The 19306-nt window shown below is 33.7% G+C and overlaps 1 protein-coding gene across 8 annotated transcripts; it reads right to left on the bottom strand.

The window, feature by feature from the left end:
* Window positions 1–336: 336 nt before the first annotated feature.
* On the bottom strand, window positions 337–18970 carry HORMAD1 (HORMA domain containing 1). 8 transcript variants are annotated; one of them, XM_082685994.1, is made up of 16 exons: window positions 18660–18966; window positions 17249–17311; window positions 16420–16564; window positions 14333–14396; window positions 13738–13774; window positions 13067–13145; window positions 11981–12001; window positions 11696–11722; window positions 10312–10379; window positions 9646–9797; window positions 7767–8026; window positions 6328–6394; window positions 6169–6245; window positions 5175–5258; window positions 3035–3106; window positions 337–1021 (listed from the first exon to the last, which is right to left on the bottom strand). In XM_082685994.1, exons 5-16 carry the CDS (start codon window positions 13755–13757, stop codon window positions 941–943), a joined length of 1008 nt encoding a protein of 335 aa, XP_082542120.1. In that variant the 5' UTR covers window positions 13758–13774; window positions 14333–14396; window positions 16420–16564; window positions 17249–17311; window positions 18660–18966; the 3' UTR covers window positions 337–940. The 8 variants fall into 8 exon arrangements, with proteins under 8 accessions (XP_082542120.1, XP_082542116.1, XP_082542114.1 ...); XM_082685990.1 differs by lacking the exon at window positions 13067–13145 and having other exon boundaries at window positions 18716–18966; XM_082685988.1 differs by lacking the exon at window positions 13067–13145 and having other exon boundaries at window positions 18660–18965.
* Window positions 18971–19306: the final 336 nt, after the last annotated feature.

The raw sequence follows: 19306 nt of genomic DNA, 5'->3' as shown, positions 1-19306 counted from the left end.
ACATTTCTACCATTACATACACACCAACTTTCTCTATTAGCGCTTCTCAATGGCAAACCTATGGGTAATCTATGTTTTATAATGCGGCTGCTAAAACTGCAAGAAGCAAACAGACCAAGTTTTAAGTCTTTCTTTTTTAAGGCAAAGGAAATGATCAAAGCTGAAACCAGGTCTCAGATTTCTCCCTAAACGCACCGTATCTTTCACACTACCACTCAAAGGTTCTGGGAAGTGTGCTCAACTCTTGTAAAGCAGTATTTACCAAAATGATCTCAAAATTAGTACCCAAACATTTTCTGCTAATTAAATAAAAATTAGAAGCCATGAAAGAGTCTAGATGCTGAAGAATATTTTATTTATGCTGCCCAAAATGTCAGACCTTAAAAATCAGTCCTCATTTTGCCTTGAAGTAAAAAAAAAAAAAAAAAAAAGTTAAAAAAGATAACCAATTTTTAATGGTATGTTATATATTACCGAGTTAGTACACTCTATCAAAGCACCAAAGAACATTGTTTTAATGACACAGGGACAAATAACCAGTTAAGTGTTACAGTTTTAACATAAGTAAAAAGTAAATTCCTACCAAAATTTAATAACAAAATGAACATTATTCGTTTTTAAAATTGGCTTTAGAGTGCATTAAAGGTTAATATATGTTTAAAGGAAGTATCTACCAAAATGGAAGATAGATCAATATTGAGTAGATAATGAGCAAAATCAATTATGACACTGGTACTTTTGGTTTTATCCAAAAGTTCTCTTGCATTGTCTCAGATAAGATTAAGGATCACAATATGACAGCTAAAAATTTATTTTTGTACTAACTGCTTAACACAATCTTTAAATTTTCACATGGCAAACACACGTTAAACTAGTAATACATTGTCCAGTAGTTGAAATGTTGAGAACTTCACAAACATGCAGAAGAAAAAATTAATTTTTATATATGCTCCTTTGGTTCACTAAACTTTCTTCTTTTTGGTACTGACTCTTGACTGGAAGAATCAAAGTGATGAAGGACCTGTCAAAAGAAAACAACTACTAAGGATACTTTTCAGCTTACATATCTTTACTTTCAGATTTTTTTCATGTCTCTGAGATTTGTTTGTTCTATCCTTCCCTTTCTTTTTAAAATTATACATAGCATGACTATTTCCTACTAAGATAGAATACCTGCGTTCTTCAAAAAGTAGGGTAAATTTTATTACTGATGTATCTTCTGATGGCTGCTGTAGTATATACTTATAAAGTGTAAGGTCTTTATTCGGGTTGTTGGAGAAGTCAAAAACACAGATCTAACATTATGTCCTCAAAATATTAAAATATTATGGGGGGATAAGAAGGAAAAAAGATTTTAAAATGAGCTACAGATAATGAAATATGGCACCATGTAAGATTTAAATCATGTATTATTCTTTTTGTAACCCTGGTACTTAGCAGTGTCTGACTTAAACTTCCTTAAAGTATTCCTTTTTTTTTTTTTTTTAAGACTATTTATTTGACAGAGATCACAAGTAGGCAGAGAGGCAGGCAGAGAGAGAGAGAGGAGGAAGCTGGCTCCCTGCTGAGCAGAGAGCCCGATGCGGGACTCGATCCCAGAACCCTGAGATCATGACCTAAGCCGAAGGCAGAGGCTTTAACCCACTGAGCCACCCAGGCGCCCCATTTTTTTTTTCTTTTTTAAGATTTTATTAATTTATTAGACAGAGAGGTACAGTGACAGAGGGAACACAAGCAGGGGGAGTGGGAGAAGAAGAAGCAGATTACCCTGCCCAGCAGGGAGCCTGATGTGGGACTCGATCACAGAACCCTGGGATCATGACCTGAGCTGAAGGCAGATGCTTAACAACCGAGCCACCCAGGTGTGCCCCTAAGAGTATTCCTGAGTAACTCAACTTTGATTTTTCTAAAAAACCTCTCTAATGATACAAATTGGATGATTTTGCTAAAAAAAAAAAAATCAAAGCTTAATACACTGGGAAGACTTAATATATTAATTAATGAAGAGTCAGGTTATTTCATTCCCTTCTTGAGTTATGTAAATTGAAAAAAATATTAACTATATTTTTGAGAATACCCCTTTAACATTTGATTTTTTTAAAGCAGTCTTATTCAGTTGCCTAAATGTTAACCTACTAATAATACTAAAAATTCTAGTTGAAAAATATAAATATTTGGGGCACCAGGTGGCTCAGTCATTAGGCATCTGCCTTAAGCTCCAGTCATGATCCCAGGGTCCTAGGATTGAGTCCCGCATTGGGCTCTCTGCTCTTCCTCCTTCTCTCTGCCTGCTTGTGATCTCTGTCTGTCAAATAAACAAAAAATCTTAAAAAAGAAAAAAAGATTTTAAAAAATTAAAAAAAAAAAGAAAAATTTTCTTTCTCTTCCTAAGGTACTAGGAGATGCTATTTTTTATGGAACAAGTTGATTTGGTAACTTATTTATACTTCACTTTTGTTCTCTCAGAAGTTGAGATCAAATTTGTGGCCCAATTTTAGCTCTACGTAAATAAAATGGCCCTGGACATAGTGATTTTAATTTTTTTAATAAATTCTTCCAACTTCTTCAAATCATTCATAAATCAGTAAATATTTACATAGAAAAAACTAATAAACCTCACACATCTTATTTTAAAATCACCTCATTTTTTTAGAAACAATTACATAAGAAAAAAAAGAAACAATTACATATAAACAAGATTTGGGTATCAGTACTTTGAGGTAATATCCAGGGATATTATCACATTTATCATTTAAAATTTAATCAAAGGGTGCTTGGGTGGCTCAGTCCATTAGGCATTCCATCTCTTGACTTTGGCTCACGTCAGAGCTCAAGGTTGTGAAACTGAGTCAGGCTCTGTGCTGGGAATGGAGCCTGCTTTAGATTTTTTTCTCTCTCCCTCTTCTGATCCCTCTCCCTCTCTAAAAAAATACATTAAATATATATAAATAAATAAAAAATAAAATATAATCTATAGTAATGATGGTCTGATACTTGCCATTTTATTCAACCTGTATATTATCGTAAGACTTACTGTTCTCCCAGGTTCAAGTTGACTTCTCTTCCGATTTTCTTTAGAAGATTTTACTGGTTGATTTCCATTAGCCTCCACAAAGACGGAATAATTACTAATTGGTTATTTCTCAAAGAACAACCAACACTTGATTTTTTTAAACTATAGGCAACTATATGCAGTTTTAAAAAAAGGGTTTCCTGAGATATAATTCAGATGCTATACAATTCATTTATTTAAAAGTTTACAGTTCAATAATTTTAAGTATCAGAGTTGTGCACCCATCATTGTAGTCCATTTTAGAACACTTTCATCACTCCAAAAAGAAACCTGAGGCTGGTTGATTTGTTTCTTCCTTCACTCTCTTCTTTCTTTTAAAAATTATACCTAGTGTAAGTATGTCCTACTAAGATAAGATACCTGGGTTCTTTGAATTTATTACTTCCTGATTCCCTCCTTCTCCCACTAGCTCTAAGACTTTCTCTCTATATATAGAAATCCCTATTCTGGACTTTCAGATAAGTAGGATCATATAATATGTAGACTTTTGTGACTGATTTCTTTCATTTAGCATGTTTTCAAGGTTTATCCATGTTGAAGCATACATTAGTACTTCATTCCTTCTGTGGCTGAATAATATTCCATGGTATAAATATACTACATTTGTTTATCCATTTGTTTATTGATGGATATTTAGGTTTCTTCCACATTTTAGCTATTGTTAATAATGCTATCTATGCAATTTTTAAAGTGAATATTGGATAATGACACATTATTAGCTGTCTATTACTATTCTCTAAAAGGAAATGCTTATTTTTTGATGTCAAAAATGTACTTTTCATTCAATAACTTTCTTAATGTACATACTATTAAATATTTTCACTTCTTGCCATTTCCTAACAATCCTTCAGCCATGATTCTCAAAATCAGGAGTACTGTAGCAGAGAGTCCATATCCAAAAACATAGGCAATTTCAGAAATTAATTTACGTCCCCAAAGTATCTTAATGTCTTATTACAAGAAAATCCTTCCTAATAATTTTTTTTTTAATTCTTGCTTTTCTCCCCATATCCTAGTAAAGGATACTCATCCTAAATAGAAGCTGACTACAAGGCCATTTTGCTGCTAGCTGTACTAATTTTTGAAATTCTTTTATTCTTGGTCTCATCGGCATCCTAGTTTGAATACTGCCTTCTACCAGTTCAAACTTCCTATTGAGAATGTTAAAAAAGGGGACCTCCCGGCTCAGTTGGATGACCACAGTTCAAGCCCCAATTGGGGACAGAGATTACTAAAATAATAAATAAAAACTTAAAAAAAAAAAAAAAAGACTGTGGGGAAAAAAAACACCGAGAAAAGGCACTATAATCAATAGTGTGCTGGTAAATGTTTAACTACCAGTTCTCTAGGAGTAACAAATCCTGTGTTGAGGTATTTGCTGACTTCCACGCTGTGAATATTCTCATCATGTCCAATTTCAAGCTACCAACATGATGTCACTGAATGAGGAGTTGGAAAGAAATGTCACTATACCACTGTTAGAGTGTGCTGTTTGTTTCCTAAATTTAGATATAATATTTTACGGAATGCTTTTTCTTCATCTTGGAAAGTTTGAGTAACTTAAAAGTCTAAAATAAAATGCAAATTTCCACTTAGCAAAAATAGAAAACTAACATAAACCAGTGGGTTTTTTGCTTAAAAACATGAGATTCATTTTATGCAAAATATGTACAAAACATTAATTTTTAATGTCTTTTTAACAAGACAATTTATTTACAAGACAAAACATGAGAATATTTTGGCATTCTAGGCAATCTCCTTGGAATCTGGATGATGGTGTCATTTCTCAAAGCCTTTCCTGAATTCTCCTCTTTTAAGTACTTTGAGTAAAATTCACCATTCTTTCCTTTGTTCCATGTAGCCTATTCAAACTGCTATCATGGCCCCCTATCATTGACCTCCAATTACTAAACTTTGAGCTAAGAGCAGGAACTATGTGTTATTCCTGTTATATCTCCAGCACCTAGTAAAGTACCTGACACATAACAGGTACTTACCAAATATTCGTCCAATAAAGGAAGGGTTAAGAAGCAAAATAAATTCACATGTGGGAAAAAGTTATAAGGTTAGAGTGGAAAAAAAAATCTAAAGGTACACTTACCATTTTATTCTGAAAGATTTTTCCACTTCTTGTTTTGCTTTCAGACACATCAAGTTCAGATGTTTTATAGACTAACTGTTCAACCTAGAAAATAATAACACAAAATCACATAATAAAAACTTTCTATAACATAATAATGGGGCTCCAAAATTCAGGAACTTAAAATCTAGGGTCTTATTATGTTAATGAAAACCATTAATTTTAAGTAGTTCTTACTGTCACAAAAAGTGCAAAGGCAAAGATAGTGAAACTGATACTGTATATAATTGATCATTCACTGAACTGAAAAAAATCCCAAATGATCATCAGGCACTACACTACTCTTCCAAGAGATAAGAACTTAAGCTCACTCCCACTGGAGAAAGGGGAAGTGCAGAGGAACATAGACAATAATCAGTTCCATTATTTTCAAGTTCTTTTTATCTAAATGTTATATCAAGATTTTATTGTCTATGGAAAACAAAATTAATCATGTCTGCTCCAGGCAACAAAAAGTATTATATACTCCATTTGTAAATACAAAAGGTGGTGGAATAATTACTTAAGATTCTCTGAAATTCTGAAATTTTATGAACAGTATTTAGGTTTAGTACTAAAGAAATTGACCTTAATAATATACTTAAAACTTTTCAACATATACTTTTTAAAAAAAAAGATTTTACTTATTTATTTGACAGAGATAGCAAGAGAGGAAATACAGCAGGGGAACAGGAGAGGGAGAAACAGGCACCCCGCTGAGCAGGGAGCCCTACTAGGGCTGGATCCCAGGACCCTGGGACAATGACCTGAGTATTAGGCAGATGACTAATGACTGAGCCATCCAGATGGCTCAGCATATACTTTTCAAATTTTGTTTAAAAGCATTCTTAAGACCTAATTTTCTTCTAAAAGACCTTGAATATAATAAGGAAACCTGAAAATTAACTGAATAAACATATAATATTCTTCTGAAAAAAAAAAAAGCTAAAAGTGAGTGGAATTACCAAATTTGTACCTGAGAATGAGAAATTGAAAGATCTAGACTTTCTTTAGACCTCATAATTTCATCTTCCTCACAAACTAAATTTGGTTCTGTTAAAAAAAAAAAAAAGAGTTAAAATGGCATAAAATTGAATTGGAAGTGAATCAATCTACATTTTCATTAATTTCTTACCTCCAAGATCAGAAGATCCAGGGGGTTTTTTCTGCTCTTCCATTTTAGTCTCAAGGTCAAAATCATCCTACATAATTACATGAAGAAAAAAATGGACTCATTCCAAAAAGCAATTAAAACAACTGGGTAGAAATATTTATGAACAAATGCGTTTTACATGAAGGTTAAATATAACACACCACTACAACTGTCTTACACTTGGTAGAAATAAAATCCTAGAATTACCATAACAAGGTACCATATTTATCCAGACAAAGTATAAACTACTACTTTACGTTGCAGGGTCATTTTAGGGACAAATATACAATTTTCTCAAAAAATACATAATGGTTCTAAGAACCCTTAGTTTTTACTATTGTTTGAGGGCAATGAATTAGACAAGTTCATACAACTACTACTTCTATATCTCCAGAATTTTTCTACAGATGTTATCACACACTTGAATAAAAAATGCCCCAACCCTCTTCAGGGAGTTAGTAAAGAATAAAATTTATCAGTCATAGTATGGTAGAAATAGTAACAAGTTTAATGTCTACTTTATAATTATTTTTCTCTCTGTGACATACATCAACAAGCTTTAAATATTTTAAGAATGCTACATAAATCCCAGCTATACTTGTTTATAAACCATCACTGGGATTTAGGTTTTGAGAAGACTTCTTTGACTAAACTGGTTGAAAACTGAATTTTCTTTTTGTTAGGATGTGGCAGAGCCTGAATTAAAAAAGAAAACTCTATACATAAGTACTGAGATTATAATTTAGAATAAAATGAGGTAACAGAACAACAACAAAGATTAGATTAAGAAACAACCATGTTAATGTGAAAGATTTCCTGGGATTGAGTAATTACAACTAAAAAAAAAAGACTTTTTAAATATTTTTATTCATCCATTCATTTAGCCAATATTGAGAATGCACACTGTACACACTTATGTGGTAGGCACAGGAGGATTACAAAGAAGAAACACAGTTTTCCTGCCTTCTGGGAACTTCCTGTCTGCTTCAGGACAGTGACTTTGCAGGCCCCAAGAAAGTTCAAGCACAGGTCTAAAATGAGCATCTAGTGGGGATATTGGTAGAAAGGATTTCAACATTAGTTAGGCAATTGGAGTAGTTCAGTGGTTCAAATTATGCTCCAGACCAAAGAGTTTCCTCAGAGTTCACTACAAGGGTAGTTGAGGTGATGAGAGTCTGGGCCTTCAAGACCTTTCCCTGCTTCATTCAGAATAGTTGTGCTTTTAAACTTCTGAGAATAGTGTTTGCACCAAGGGAAAAATTTTTTAAATGAAAAGCTGGTACCTTCTTTAAGGTCCCTACCAACCTTGAATTTATGATTATAATACAGTATTTATATAAATATCACTGGGAACTATTAGTCTTCAGAATTGAGTCAAACATTTGTTACTATTATACTTTATAACTTTAAAATGTACTGACACTTATATAATGCTCCTGTTCATCTTCTATATCATCTTTGTCCATGAGAATTTTTTGAAGTGGTGTTTTTAATTGTTTTGGTGATAATATAGCTGAATCAATATTTTCCATTCGTTCTTTTTCAGTAGTTACTTTTACTTTGAAGGTGTGAAAAGGTGTTGGGACTTCTCCCACATTTAAGTACATAGGCTCCCCTTCAAATATCACTCCTTCACAATCACCATCCTTAAAACCAGGAGGCTGGTAGTCTTGGGGTGTAACTGCGAAAAGTAAGTATAAGCTGTGATGTTCATGAAATTGAAGAGAACATAATAATAATAATAATATAATAAATACAGATTGAAAACATTTCAAATACTATAAAAGGCAACCTTTTTTTTCTTCACTTGACTGACTGTTGACCTTGAATAAGTTATCTATCATCCTTGATTTGGTTTTCTCATCTGTGAAATGGGGATAATAATAGTACCTACCTCATTGGGTAGGGTATTAAATGAGTTAAAGTGTGTTAAATCCTCAGACCAGAATTGGCACAATGTAAGTTGTCAATAAATGTTAGTTGTCATTATTGTTGTTGCTTTATGTTCTTCTAGAAGATACTACACATGTAAAATACATATTTCAGATATATGTATATCCTTAACAAAACACAAATAAGATCATACTGTTTGATACCTAGCTGGTTTTTTAAAAGATTTTATTTATTTGAGAGAGAGAGAGAGAGAGAGAGCGAGCATGTGTGTGGGTGTGCATGTGTGCCAGGGAGAGAGTTTGAGGATGGGGAGAAGCAGAGGAAGAGGGACAAGCTGACTGGTGCTGAGTGTGAAGCCCAAGTGGGGCTCTATCTCACAACTCTTGAGATCATAACTTGAGCCAAAATCAAGAGTCTGAGTTTTAACTGACTTACCCACCTAGGTGCCCTATACTTAACCTAGCTGTTTTTAACCTTTCTTTTTAATCCATTTTTAATATTCCTTGGATAAATTAGGAGTGCATTCTTTTTAATAAGTTGCATGGTATCCTTATAAACATATAACATTGCATGTTTGTGTTAAGTATATTCCCAAGATACTTTTGATTTTCTGGATTAAAGTAAACATGCATCTAAAATTTTGATACTGCTAAATTGTCCTCTAAAATTGTTGCACCTATATACATTCTCTCAAGAATTATAAAAGTGCCTGCTTTCTCCCATACCCTTGTCAATAACTGGTTTACAAATTTTACTGCTCTGGTAAGTTGGAAAATGGCATCTCAATTGTTCTATTTCTTTAACTATGAGTGAGGTTGTACCTCACATGGATATGTTCATATCACTGGAAAAGTTTGTACATATTCAGAAGTCTAATTTTCCAAATCTTTCTTTTTTAAAGATTTTATTTATTTATTGGATAGAGAGAGTGAGAGAGAGAGAGCACACAAATGGAATGGCACAGAGGGAAAGGGAGAAGCAGACTTCTCTCTCAGCAGAAAGCCCAATGTGGGGCTGAATCCCAGGACCCTGAGATCATGACCTGAGCCAAAGGCAGGATTAGCTAAGTCGCCCAGGCGCCCCTGAATCTTTCTTTTTCAAATGCTAATATTAAATGAAATTTTTATAATTTCAAAAATTATATTACAGTTTGAGGTGCTTAAAATCATTTAGGATGGGGGTGCCTGCGTGGCTCAGTAAGTCATGATCTCTGGGTCCTGGGATCGAGTCCCACATTGGGCTCTCTGCCCGGCAGGGAGCCTGCTTCCCCTCTCTCTCTGCCTGTTTGTGATCTCTCTCTCTGTCAAATAAATAAATAAAAATCTTTTAAAAAATCATTTAGGATGGAAACTAATTGTTTCAATAATAAAACATATATGTAACAACAGAATGTATTATAAGTGGTACCTTCATCATAGTAGAAAAGTTTCATGGTCAAACAAACATCGTTAGGTAAAGGTCCCAGATTTTGCATTAGAATATAAATCTTGCGAATCAGGAGAATACTTGCTTTCTTGGTGTCAGCAGATGACATACTAGATTCACTGTTTTGGTTTTTACTATAAGAGAATCACATATTAGTTTCTTTTATGACACCCATGGCTTCTAATAACAACTTTATATCATACTATTTGAGATTCTTATTCCTATTATATCATTAAGTTTTTAAGTTGAAAGTCACCATAAAGTGTGTTTTAATGTCACTATTATTAAAATTCAATATCACTAATATTATTATTAATAATGTTATAAATTAATAATTTTATTTACACTAATATGAATTTTATATCAGATGTTTAAAGGAAATGAGTGAAGGACTTTAATTACATTTCTAATCACTCAAGCATACATAGCTTTCTTACTCTTTGGCTCTGTTTCACAATTAAAATAGTATATAATTAGCCACACAATCTGGGCTTGCAAAAAGCTGCTCAAAAGGAATTTTGTACAGCCACACCTCAATGGTTAATTGAGGATGTTTGAGAAGTTTCAGAATTAATCTTGAAGTTTAGCAATATAGTATTAATATAAGTAAGTGGTAATCTGTATTACAAAAGGGAAATGATAAAATACCTTATGAAGTCCATGACTGGTCCATTACTAGTGTACTTGAATTTAAATTGGTAACATTCTGAAATTGTCTTAAATAGAAAACATTACAGTTATGTATTTGATATACAGTGCTGGTGGCCAAGTAGCTAAATACAGCTGATGTATAACTCTTAACATTGATTTAATAGTTTTTTTATGCAATGTTAATCCTTAATGGTCAACTGAAACTTTCAAGTCCTAATAGTAAATTCCCATGATTTGGGATTTGGGGCTTCAGTCTCAAGAGAGATGTATATTCTCCCACTAATTGCAATGTATATTATATATCCCAGAGGGAAGGAACTCCTTAGGAGGCAGGTAAGAGGGGCAATATTATCTCTTACTCAAGCAGAATGGCTTTAAGCACAGGACTTAAATCCTTGCTATATGTAACCAGAAGCAAGTTATTTAAGCCTTCTAGGTTTTAGTTTCCCCAGCTAATAATAGGGCCTGAAAATAGTACCTATGTCATTGGTGGTTGACAATTTTTAGCAAATAGGATAATTTATATAAAGCCCTTAATAAAAGTGCCTGGCACATCAAACAATCATAAATATTAGTGAATCAGCAAGCTACTCTTGTAAGAAAAAATGTTGAACTATATAAAACATCTGAAACTAAAAGAATATTTTCTGAACAATTAGTTAGCTTCTGAACAATCAACTAATTCACAGCTCATGAGATTTTCTTTGTCACCATAGACACACATGCTTTCTTTACATATCAGTGCTCTCACAGGAAGGGGAATCAGCTCTCTCTCTCTAAATAAACAATCTGCTTCTCCATGACTGAATGAGTATATTGTAATAACGATAGTGCAATGTTTAAAGCACCAAGATCATGGGCTGGCCTTCATAGGTTCCAAATTCTTGTTCTGCCACTGTGACCTTAGCAAGAAACCTTGTATCTAGGTTTCCTTACCTATAAAGTGAAGATGATAATGGTAGCAATCCCTTCTTTAATTGTCAGATGAACAAGTGGATGTGACAGGATTGGATGAATATTCAAAGTTCAAGGATAAGTATCACATTTTTGTCAAACTCAACCCCTTTCATAATTTTATAAAAAGAATGTTACATAAAAGCACAAGTTAGGAGACTTAGGTTATTTCTAAGGGGTTTTGGATTTGTGGCCCAGGATCTCTCTGGTAGCAAGCATATTAATCTGTTTAAAAATAACAATACAAACCTTGTCTTACCTCAAAAAAGCCTTTATGAGGTTCAAATGTGAAAATATATGTAAGAGTGAATATCATTAAAAGCATAAGATAAAAAAATTAAAAGGAAAAAAGCACAAGATATTATAATTTATGTTATTTTTAGATATTAGAGATATTATGTTTCTTTACTAACTTAAGCATACCTACCTGAGGGTCTTCTGGATTGGTGTATACCTATTTAAAAATAATTTACAATTGAGTTATATAAGTCTAAGTATTCAAGGAGAACTAAATTGGATATTTAGACTAAACTATTAAATGGATTCAGCAAAACAAAATATAAAATGACCCCCCAAAATATTAATTTGTTACTTTTTTCCAATAAATAGATCATTTGCTTGAATAAAGTGACACATCAATTGATGGTTTTAGTGTTATTTAAATAAGCAAGGACAGTCTTTAAGAAAGAACATACAATTTAAAAATACTTACAGCTAGAACAACCATCCTTAGCTGAAATAAAAGAACAAAAATCTTACTTTTACTCTAGGAAATATTTTTTCTTGATGTATCACAAGAATTGTCTTATTTCAACATTTATTCCTAATAAGAAATAATCTTATTTCTTATACTATAAGAAATAATCTTATAATAATTTATTCCTAATAAGAAATAATCTTGCAGAAAATATGATGTATATAAAGCAAAACCTTGGATGTCCTTCCTTATTCCCCCAAATATCTATTTCTAGTTGACTTACTGAAGGTTGACATTCATGTCATTGACATAAGAAAATACATGCATTTCTGCCAGTTACAAGGAAAATATATATTGTGAAATAACATCGAACCCTTACAATGTAAGAACTGATCTTGAAAAGAGAAAAGCAGAGTTCAGGATTCTGCCTTTTTTTTTTTTTTTTTTAAGATTTTATTTATTTATTTGACAGAGAGAGATCACAAGTAGGCAGAGAAGCAGGCAGAGAGAGAGGAGGAAGCAGGCTCCCTGCTGAGCAGAGAGCCCAAAGTGGGGCTCGATTCCAGGACCCTGGGATCATGACCTGAGCCAAAGGCAAAGGCTTTAGCCCACTGAGCCACCCAGGCACCTCTGACGTTACATTTCTATTTGAAACTTTCAAATGTTTTTTATTTGCACTTAAAATAAAATCCAAACTCCTTACCTATACACACTTCTGAATGCTCTGGCCCTGCCTATCTCCTCAGGCTCCTCTAAAACTATTCTCCCTCCCTTACTACTCATTGCATTCTATTCCCATTCACACTGTTCCTCTTTGTTCCTTGAACTCTCTCAACTCCCCCTTCAACTCTTTGTATTCGTGTTCTGTCAGGAATATTCTCTCCCAAAGTCAATGCCTGGCTGGTTTCTTCTCAATCAAGTTTCAGCTTAAATGTCATCTGATGAAGTTCTAGAACCTAGGTGAGTTTCGGTGGGCTGACAGCCTTGTGCTCCCTCATCATCACCTACTCAGGACCACCCTATTTAAAGTTACCCCACCTCTCCACCTGCGACACACTTTCTTTCAATATTTTATTGGCTTTTAACACAATTGGAAATTACCTGAATTACTTGTTTTATTGACTGTTTTCCCACTAGAGAAGGGATCCTCTTTGTCTCGTTGACCACCTGGAATATGTGTCTAGCACACAGCAGTCACTCAGTATTTAATTAGTATTAAATATTTAATGCTTTAATAAGGGAGGTTAGTGACCAGAAATAAAATTTTCTTTTTTACAATTTTGTTTAGAGCTTGACTTTTTTATATGTGCTGATATAAACATGCTAATACTCTATAGTAAACACTTTTTAATTGGAATTTCCTTATTTAGAATTTGTGACAATTTAACCTAGATTGCACAGAAATTTATTTTTGAACTCTCACGAAGAAATAATTTATTAAATTATTAGTATAAACAAAATTGTAGGAGGCATGTGAAACTAATAAATGAATTATTTTAATTTATTAAGTTTTTATAAGTTAATATGCATTACTAAAACAAATACATGTCAACAATTAAAACAGGCTTGGCAAATTTGTTAAGTATTAACTCTATTAGTTTAAACTGAGTTAAATATTAGTCTTTAAAATGTTCAAATGTTCAAACTTTTGAGTAATTTGGACTGTCCTATGCACAAGTTAGTTTAAATTAAAGTTTTACTTTGCGGTAATTGCTGTTACATTTGTGGAGTATAAACTGTAGGAGAGAAAAGATAAGGAGATACTGACTTACGTATTTTTTTTGCAAAGCATCGTAGCATCCTAGCATCCTAAAAAATAACAAAGGATTCATAACAAAGCACTGAATGCACTTCCAGAAAAGAACTCTTTTAATTCTTTTAATAAGTTTTCCATGTTATCTCATTACTAACATAAATTTTCTTGTTATTCTTTTTTTTAATAAGATTTTTTTTCTTTTAAGCAATCTCTATACCCAGTGTGGGGCTCAAACTTACAACCCTGAGATCAAGAGCCACATGTCCTAATGACTGAGCCAGCTGGTCTCCCTAAAGTTCCCTTCTTATTAACCATCTTAAAATAATAAAACAAAACAAATAGTGGCAGAAATATAAAATGTTGATAGAGGATGGTTTGGGATAGAAGGTAAAATATCTGACAGCTACTTGTGGGGAACACTAATAGGAAAATGAATTCTGTTCACATGGAGCATAGAATAAAGGAAAATTTTAAGGCAAAAATCAAAAAATGGTATCTAGTATTGAAAAGGGAATTACTAAAATTAGGTTAAACACTGAAAGGTATCCAAAAAAAAGAATGTGATTTAAGAAAAAAAATAATTTAATATCATTAGGTATTCTTTTACTTACCACTTCACTAACTGTGTAGATCCTGGACAGTTTTTATCTTCTCTCAGAATTTTGACACAAAGATCTAAACACCAAAATTATATAAATATAGAGTTGCTTAAGATTAGTAAATGACTAGAAATTTAACTGAAGATTATTTTCTTTAGCTGTGTATTAGAGGTATATTATATTATTAAATAGCAATGAACTTCCAGATGATTGATATTAATATAATTTAAAAGAAGAAACGTTTTATGGAAACAAAGATTATTTTTTTCCTTATTATAAAATGACACCATAATGACTAGGATCATGTTAATGGGTAGAAAAAAATTATTAAAAGTTATAAAATATTTAAAGTCAGATATAATGCTTTCACACCATCATTATCCAAGAGTCTTAGTATTTGCAGGTCCTTATCCCAATTAAATACTTGCAAAAGACCAAGAATTTAACTGGCAGAAGACCAAGAATTTAGCTACCAGAGATAGAGAACTTTCCTGCAGGAAAGCAACAGGTAATACAATGGAAAGTACTGAGATTTCTATCTCGGGTTCCTTATCTGAAAAATAGGGATAATGTCTAACTCATAGGCCTATAATATGAATTAACAAGATATAATACATAACATAGCACTTCACATATTGCCCAGCACATAGTTAGCACTCAGAATTAGGTATATACTATGACCTGGGTAATGAATGATTACTGTAGTATAAATAGACTATATTATTTTTACTTCCTTAAAATAACACAACACATACTAACTACCACTGTACAAAGCTATTAATAATAGTATACTTTTATCTACATATTTGTCATTATAAGAGTAATGTCAGATAAAATTAAACTTGAGAAATTGAGGAAAAAATATTATGATTAAGTGCATCCAAAGGTATTAAATATACTTTTAAAAGATTTATTTCAGTGAGAGAGAGAGCGAGTGTACAAGGGGGAGGGGCAGAGGGAGAGAAATTCAAGCTGACTCTGCTGATTGCTAAGCCCCTAGTGGGAACAATCTCATGACCCTGATACCAGACCTGAACTGAAACTTAAGAGTTGGATGCTGAACCGACTGCACCACCCAGGCACCCCTTGAATATACTTTTTAAAAACCACTTAGTCCACACAAAAACTTGTACACGAATGTGACATTTTTTATAATAGCCAAAAAAATTGGGTGCCTGGGTGGCTCAGTTGGTTCAGCGTCTGACTCTGATTTTCGCTCAGGTCATGATCTCAAGATTGTGAAATCGAGCTCCATGTCTGGCTCCAAGCTCAGTGTGGAGTCCGCTTGAGATTCTCTCCCTATGCCCCTCCCTGCTCCTGCTCATGGGTGCTCTCTCTCAAATTAAAAAAAAAAAAGAAAGAAAGAAAAGAAAAGAAAAAGAAAAAATATAAATAGCCAAAAAGTGGAAACAACTGAAACAAAGGTTCTTCAACTGATGAATGAATAATTGAAATGTGGTATATCCATATAATGGAATATTATTCAGCAATAAGAGAATAAAGTACTAATTCACGTTGCCATATCAATAACCTTAAAAACATTAGGTGAGAGAAGCTGATCACAAAGGACTAGATATTGTATGATTCCTTTTACATGAAATATTCAAAATAGGCAAATCCATAGAGATAGAGAGCAGATTGGTGGATGTCTAAGACTGGCGAGGTAGGGGAACTGGAGAGCCATTTAGTTGGTTATGGAGTTACCTTATGGATTAATGAAATGTTCTAAAATTGACTGCGGTAATGATTGCACACCAATTTGAATACACTAAAAATCATTCAACTGTGCACTTTAAATGCATGAATTGTCAGGTATGTGAATCATATCTTAATAAAGCTATTATTACAAAATCTCTAAGTAAAAATTAGTTTTATCTATTATTTTTTCTTATTTTATTTAAATTTGATTAACATAAATATTATTAGTTTCAGAGGTAGAGTTCAGTGATTAATCAGTCTCATATAATACCCAGTGCTCATTACAACACAGTGTGCTCTCCTCAATGTCCATCACCCAGTTACCCCACTCACCAACAACCTCAGCAATAAACATTACATCTAAAAAAATTGAAACAAACAAAATATAAACATGACATTACCATCTAGGTATCTTGTTCCATAAGCACATTCAGGAAATATTCCTCTCAAATATGTGATACAGGATACTGAAACTGCTAGGAGCCTCTTCACTAACACTAAAGACTGTTGCTCTGTTGATATCTTATTGGGAAACACCAGTGCACTCTAAATTCATGGAAAATTTAAACATATCATTTAGATTTATTAAAAATAACATCTTCCAGAACTTTGAGTAGATCTAATTTTGCATAAGCATGATACTTTCCCAAAGAATTCTAACAATTAAAAAAAAAAAAAAATCCTAGCCACAGTAGTTAGTAAACCCCAGAAAGTCAGAGTGGCTTTTAAGATGTGGGGGTAATTCCAGGGTTGCCACTTAAAGGTAAAATGCAAAAAGTAGTTAAAAATCATGTCAAAAATCCTCCTGCAGCTGACTGCAAGCACATGATAGATAGCACTTCTTTTCTCTTTAGTTGCCAACTAGGTTTGACACAGGTAACTATAACACAAGAACTGTGCAACGATGAGAATTTTATCTTTGTGAAGCATGTACATTCATTTCCTAGGAATGGACTGCTAAATCGCTTCTTGGCCTTTTGGCTAAGATCAAGTGTAGGAATGGACTGCTAAGAATGATAATTTCATCAAAGCAAGAGAACAGCATTTATTCACACCTTATCTAAATTGAATATGAACCAATTATTTAATTCACTGCATCAAATATCTACTATAATTCTCCATTGACTCTATAAAGAGTTGATTCTAACTTTAGAATATAAAAATAATTGAGACTTCAATAAACAATAAAATTAGCTAAATTAGCATATATTAAAGTATACGAAATCATACCATGGAAGTTCTTTGCAATTGTGCAGTGGCCATCTTCGGATAAAGTTTTTTCTTTAATTCAACCTTATGATACAAATAAAAGCTTTAACTTCAGATCCTATTTTTATCCCTAACATTCTAGTTTATTACATGTAAAGTCAGACTTTTTTATGTGAATAATTTCATGTAAATAAATTTTACATAAACAAATCGATGTATTCAAGCATTGACTACATGGTTACGGTTAGGTAGGTATTAAGTAATGAAAACTGCCCTTGCCAAACTCTTTAAAGTAATCTTAAGTTTTTTGTTCTGGGTGTGTCTGTGAGGGTGTTGTGGATGAGATCAGCATTTGAGTTGCAGGACTGAGCAAAGCAGATTGCCCTCCCTAGGGTTAACAGGCCTCACCCTGTCAACTGAAGATCTGAATGAAACACAAAACCTGAGTAAGAAGGAACTCCTCCTGCCTGTCTGCTATGCTGGGACATCTGTCTTTTCCTGCCTTTGGACTTAAATTGAAACTTTTAACTCTTTCTTGGGTCTCCAGCTTGATAACTGCAGATCTTGGGCCTTTTAATTGTGTGACTAATTCATTAAAATAAAGATCTTTCATATATGTATACCTAAAAAAACCCCCAAAAAACAAAAACAAAACAAACAACGGTGGGGACGCCTGGGGGGCTCAGTCCGTTAACTGTCTGTCTTCAACTCAGGCTCCGGTCAGGATCCTGAGGAGCCCCTCTCTCCTCTAGCTCCCTGCTCCCTTCTCCTTCCCCCTCCTCCCTTCTCTGCTCTCCCTCCGCTCTCCTGTGTGCTCTCTCCCGCGCTATTTCTCTCAAATGAATAATAATATTAAAAAAAAAAAAGTCTTAAAAAAAAAAAAAAACAAGAAAGAAAGAAAATGGAAAAAAAAATCCTGAATTTTTTGTTTTAAATTTGTAGTTTCAAAAGGACCGAATCTGGTAAAGATCCTTTACTGAACTTCAGCATGGCTCTCAGTATAACAACATAGTGTCTTATTCTGTGGAACAACCGCAAAAGAGGAACAGAAAATATTCCAGATTTTGGCTGATTCTGATTTCTCAATTACGACTGATGTTTTCACTAAGTTTCAGTTTTTTTGGTCCCCAGTTTCACTTTTCTTAAGCAGAAAATCCAACTGGAAGAGGTCCCAGAAGAGACAATTTACTGTTTTACCTGATCCTGACGAAACCTGGACGAGACGCCAGAGTTAACCTCGTCTCAAGAACCTCTGGTGAGGAGTAAGTAGGTCTACATTCCACCCCCCACCCCCATGTTTCACCATTAAGTCTTTAAGGAACTTAAAAGTAGTTGGGAGGTTTCAGAAAAAGAGATTAAAAAGCAAAAAACAAAAACAAACACGAAAGAAAACAAACAAACAAACAAACAAGCAAACAAACATATACATTACGGAACGTCTGAGGACTGGCACCAGCGCCCACGAAACCTGCACCACGCAGCACGCACTCTGTGGGATGCGCAGGCGTCTTCCCTCAACCGTTGCCCTCACAGGCGCGGCAGCAGCGTTGCGACCTCCAGGCAGTTTCCCGCCAAGAGCCGCGCAAGGCGCTCTGGGAATCCCGAGAGGCTGAAGAGCCAGTCTCTGTCAGAGAAATGCCAGATTGCCAGTAGGCAAAGCTTAAGTAACGGCATGTGCCAAGCCTTTCCAAAATACTTAGCTTTCCTAAGGTGACTAAAGTGTTCTCAACCGCCGTTTAACTAACCCTGTTAATTTCTGATTGTTTTCTATGATTTTCTTACTGGATCTGCCACAAATGCATTCCATTCCCACCTTAGTCTCCTGTGTCTTCAGGAAACCAGGTACTCTGGCAGTCTCTACTTAGACATTTCTACTTTGCTGTCTGTGGGGACAGTGGAGAGCTTCGAGGGTAGTTAATATCTCATTTAGAAACAATAATAAAATCAGAGCTGGTCTGTAGTTGGAGATTGCTGAAGAGTACAAGCTGTTTACAAATTGTTTTATGTCCGAATAAGTTGTGTTAGCAGTGTAAACATAATTCTTCATTAACTTCGATATGTCTGCATAACCAGTTAGAA

Source organism: Mustela nivalis, assembly GCF_964662115.1.
Source record: "Mustela nivalis genome assembly, chromosome: 10".
Lineage (NCBI taxonomy): Eukaryota > Metazoa > Chordata > Mammalia > Carnivora > Mustelidae > Mustela > Mustela nivalis.
This window is presented reverse-complemented; position numbering and strand designations above follow the sequence as displayed.

Coding starts and splice junctions, on each gene's coding strand:
- HORMAD1 (XM_082685990.1), bottom strand. CDS start 17,281: ATGGCCACTGCACAATTGCAAAGAACTTCCATG. Junction 13,775..14,332: donor TCTACACAGTTAGTGAAGTG/GTAAGTAAAAGA, acceptor GTTATTTTTTAG/GATGCTAGGATGCTACGATG. Junction 3,107..5,174: donor AAATCTTTCAGAATAAAATG/GTAAGTGTACCT, acceptor GTCTTTGTGGAG/GCTAATGGAAATCAACCAGT.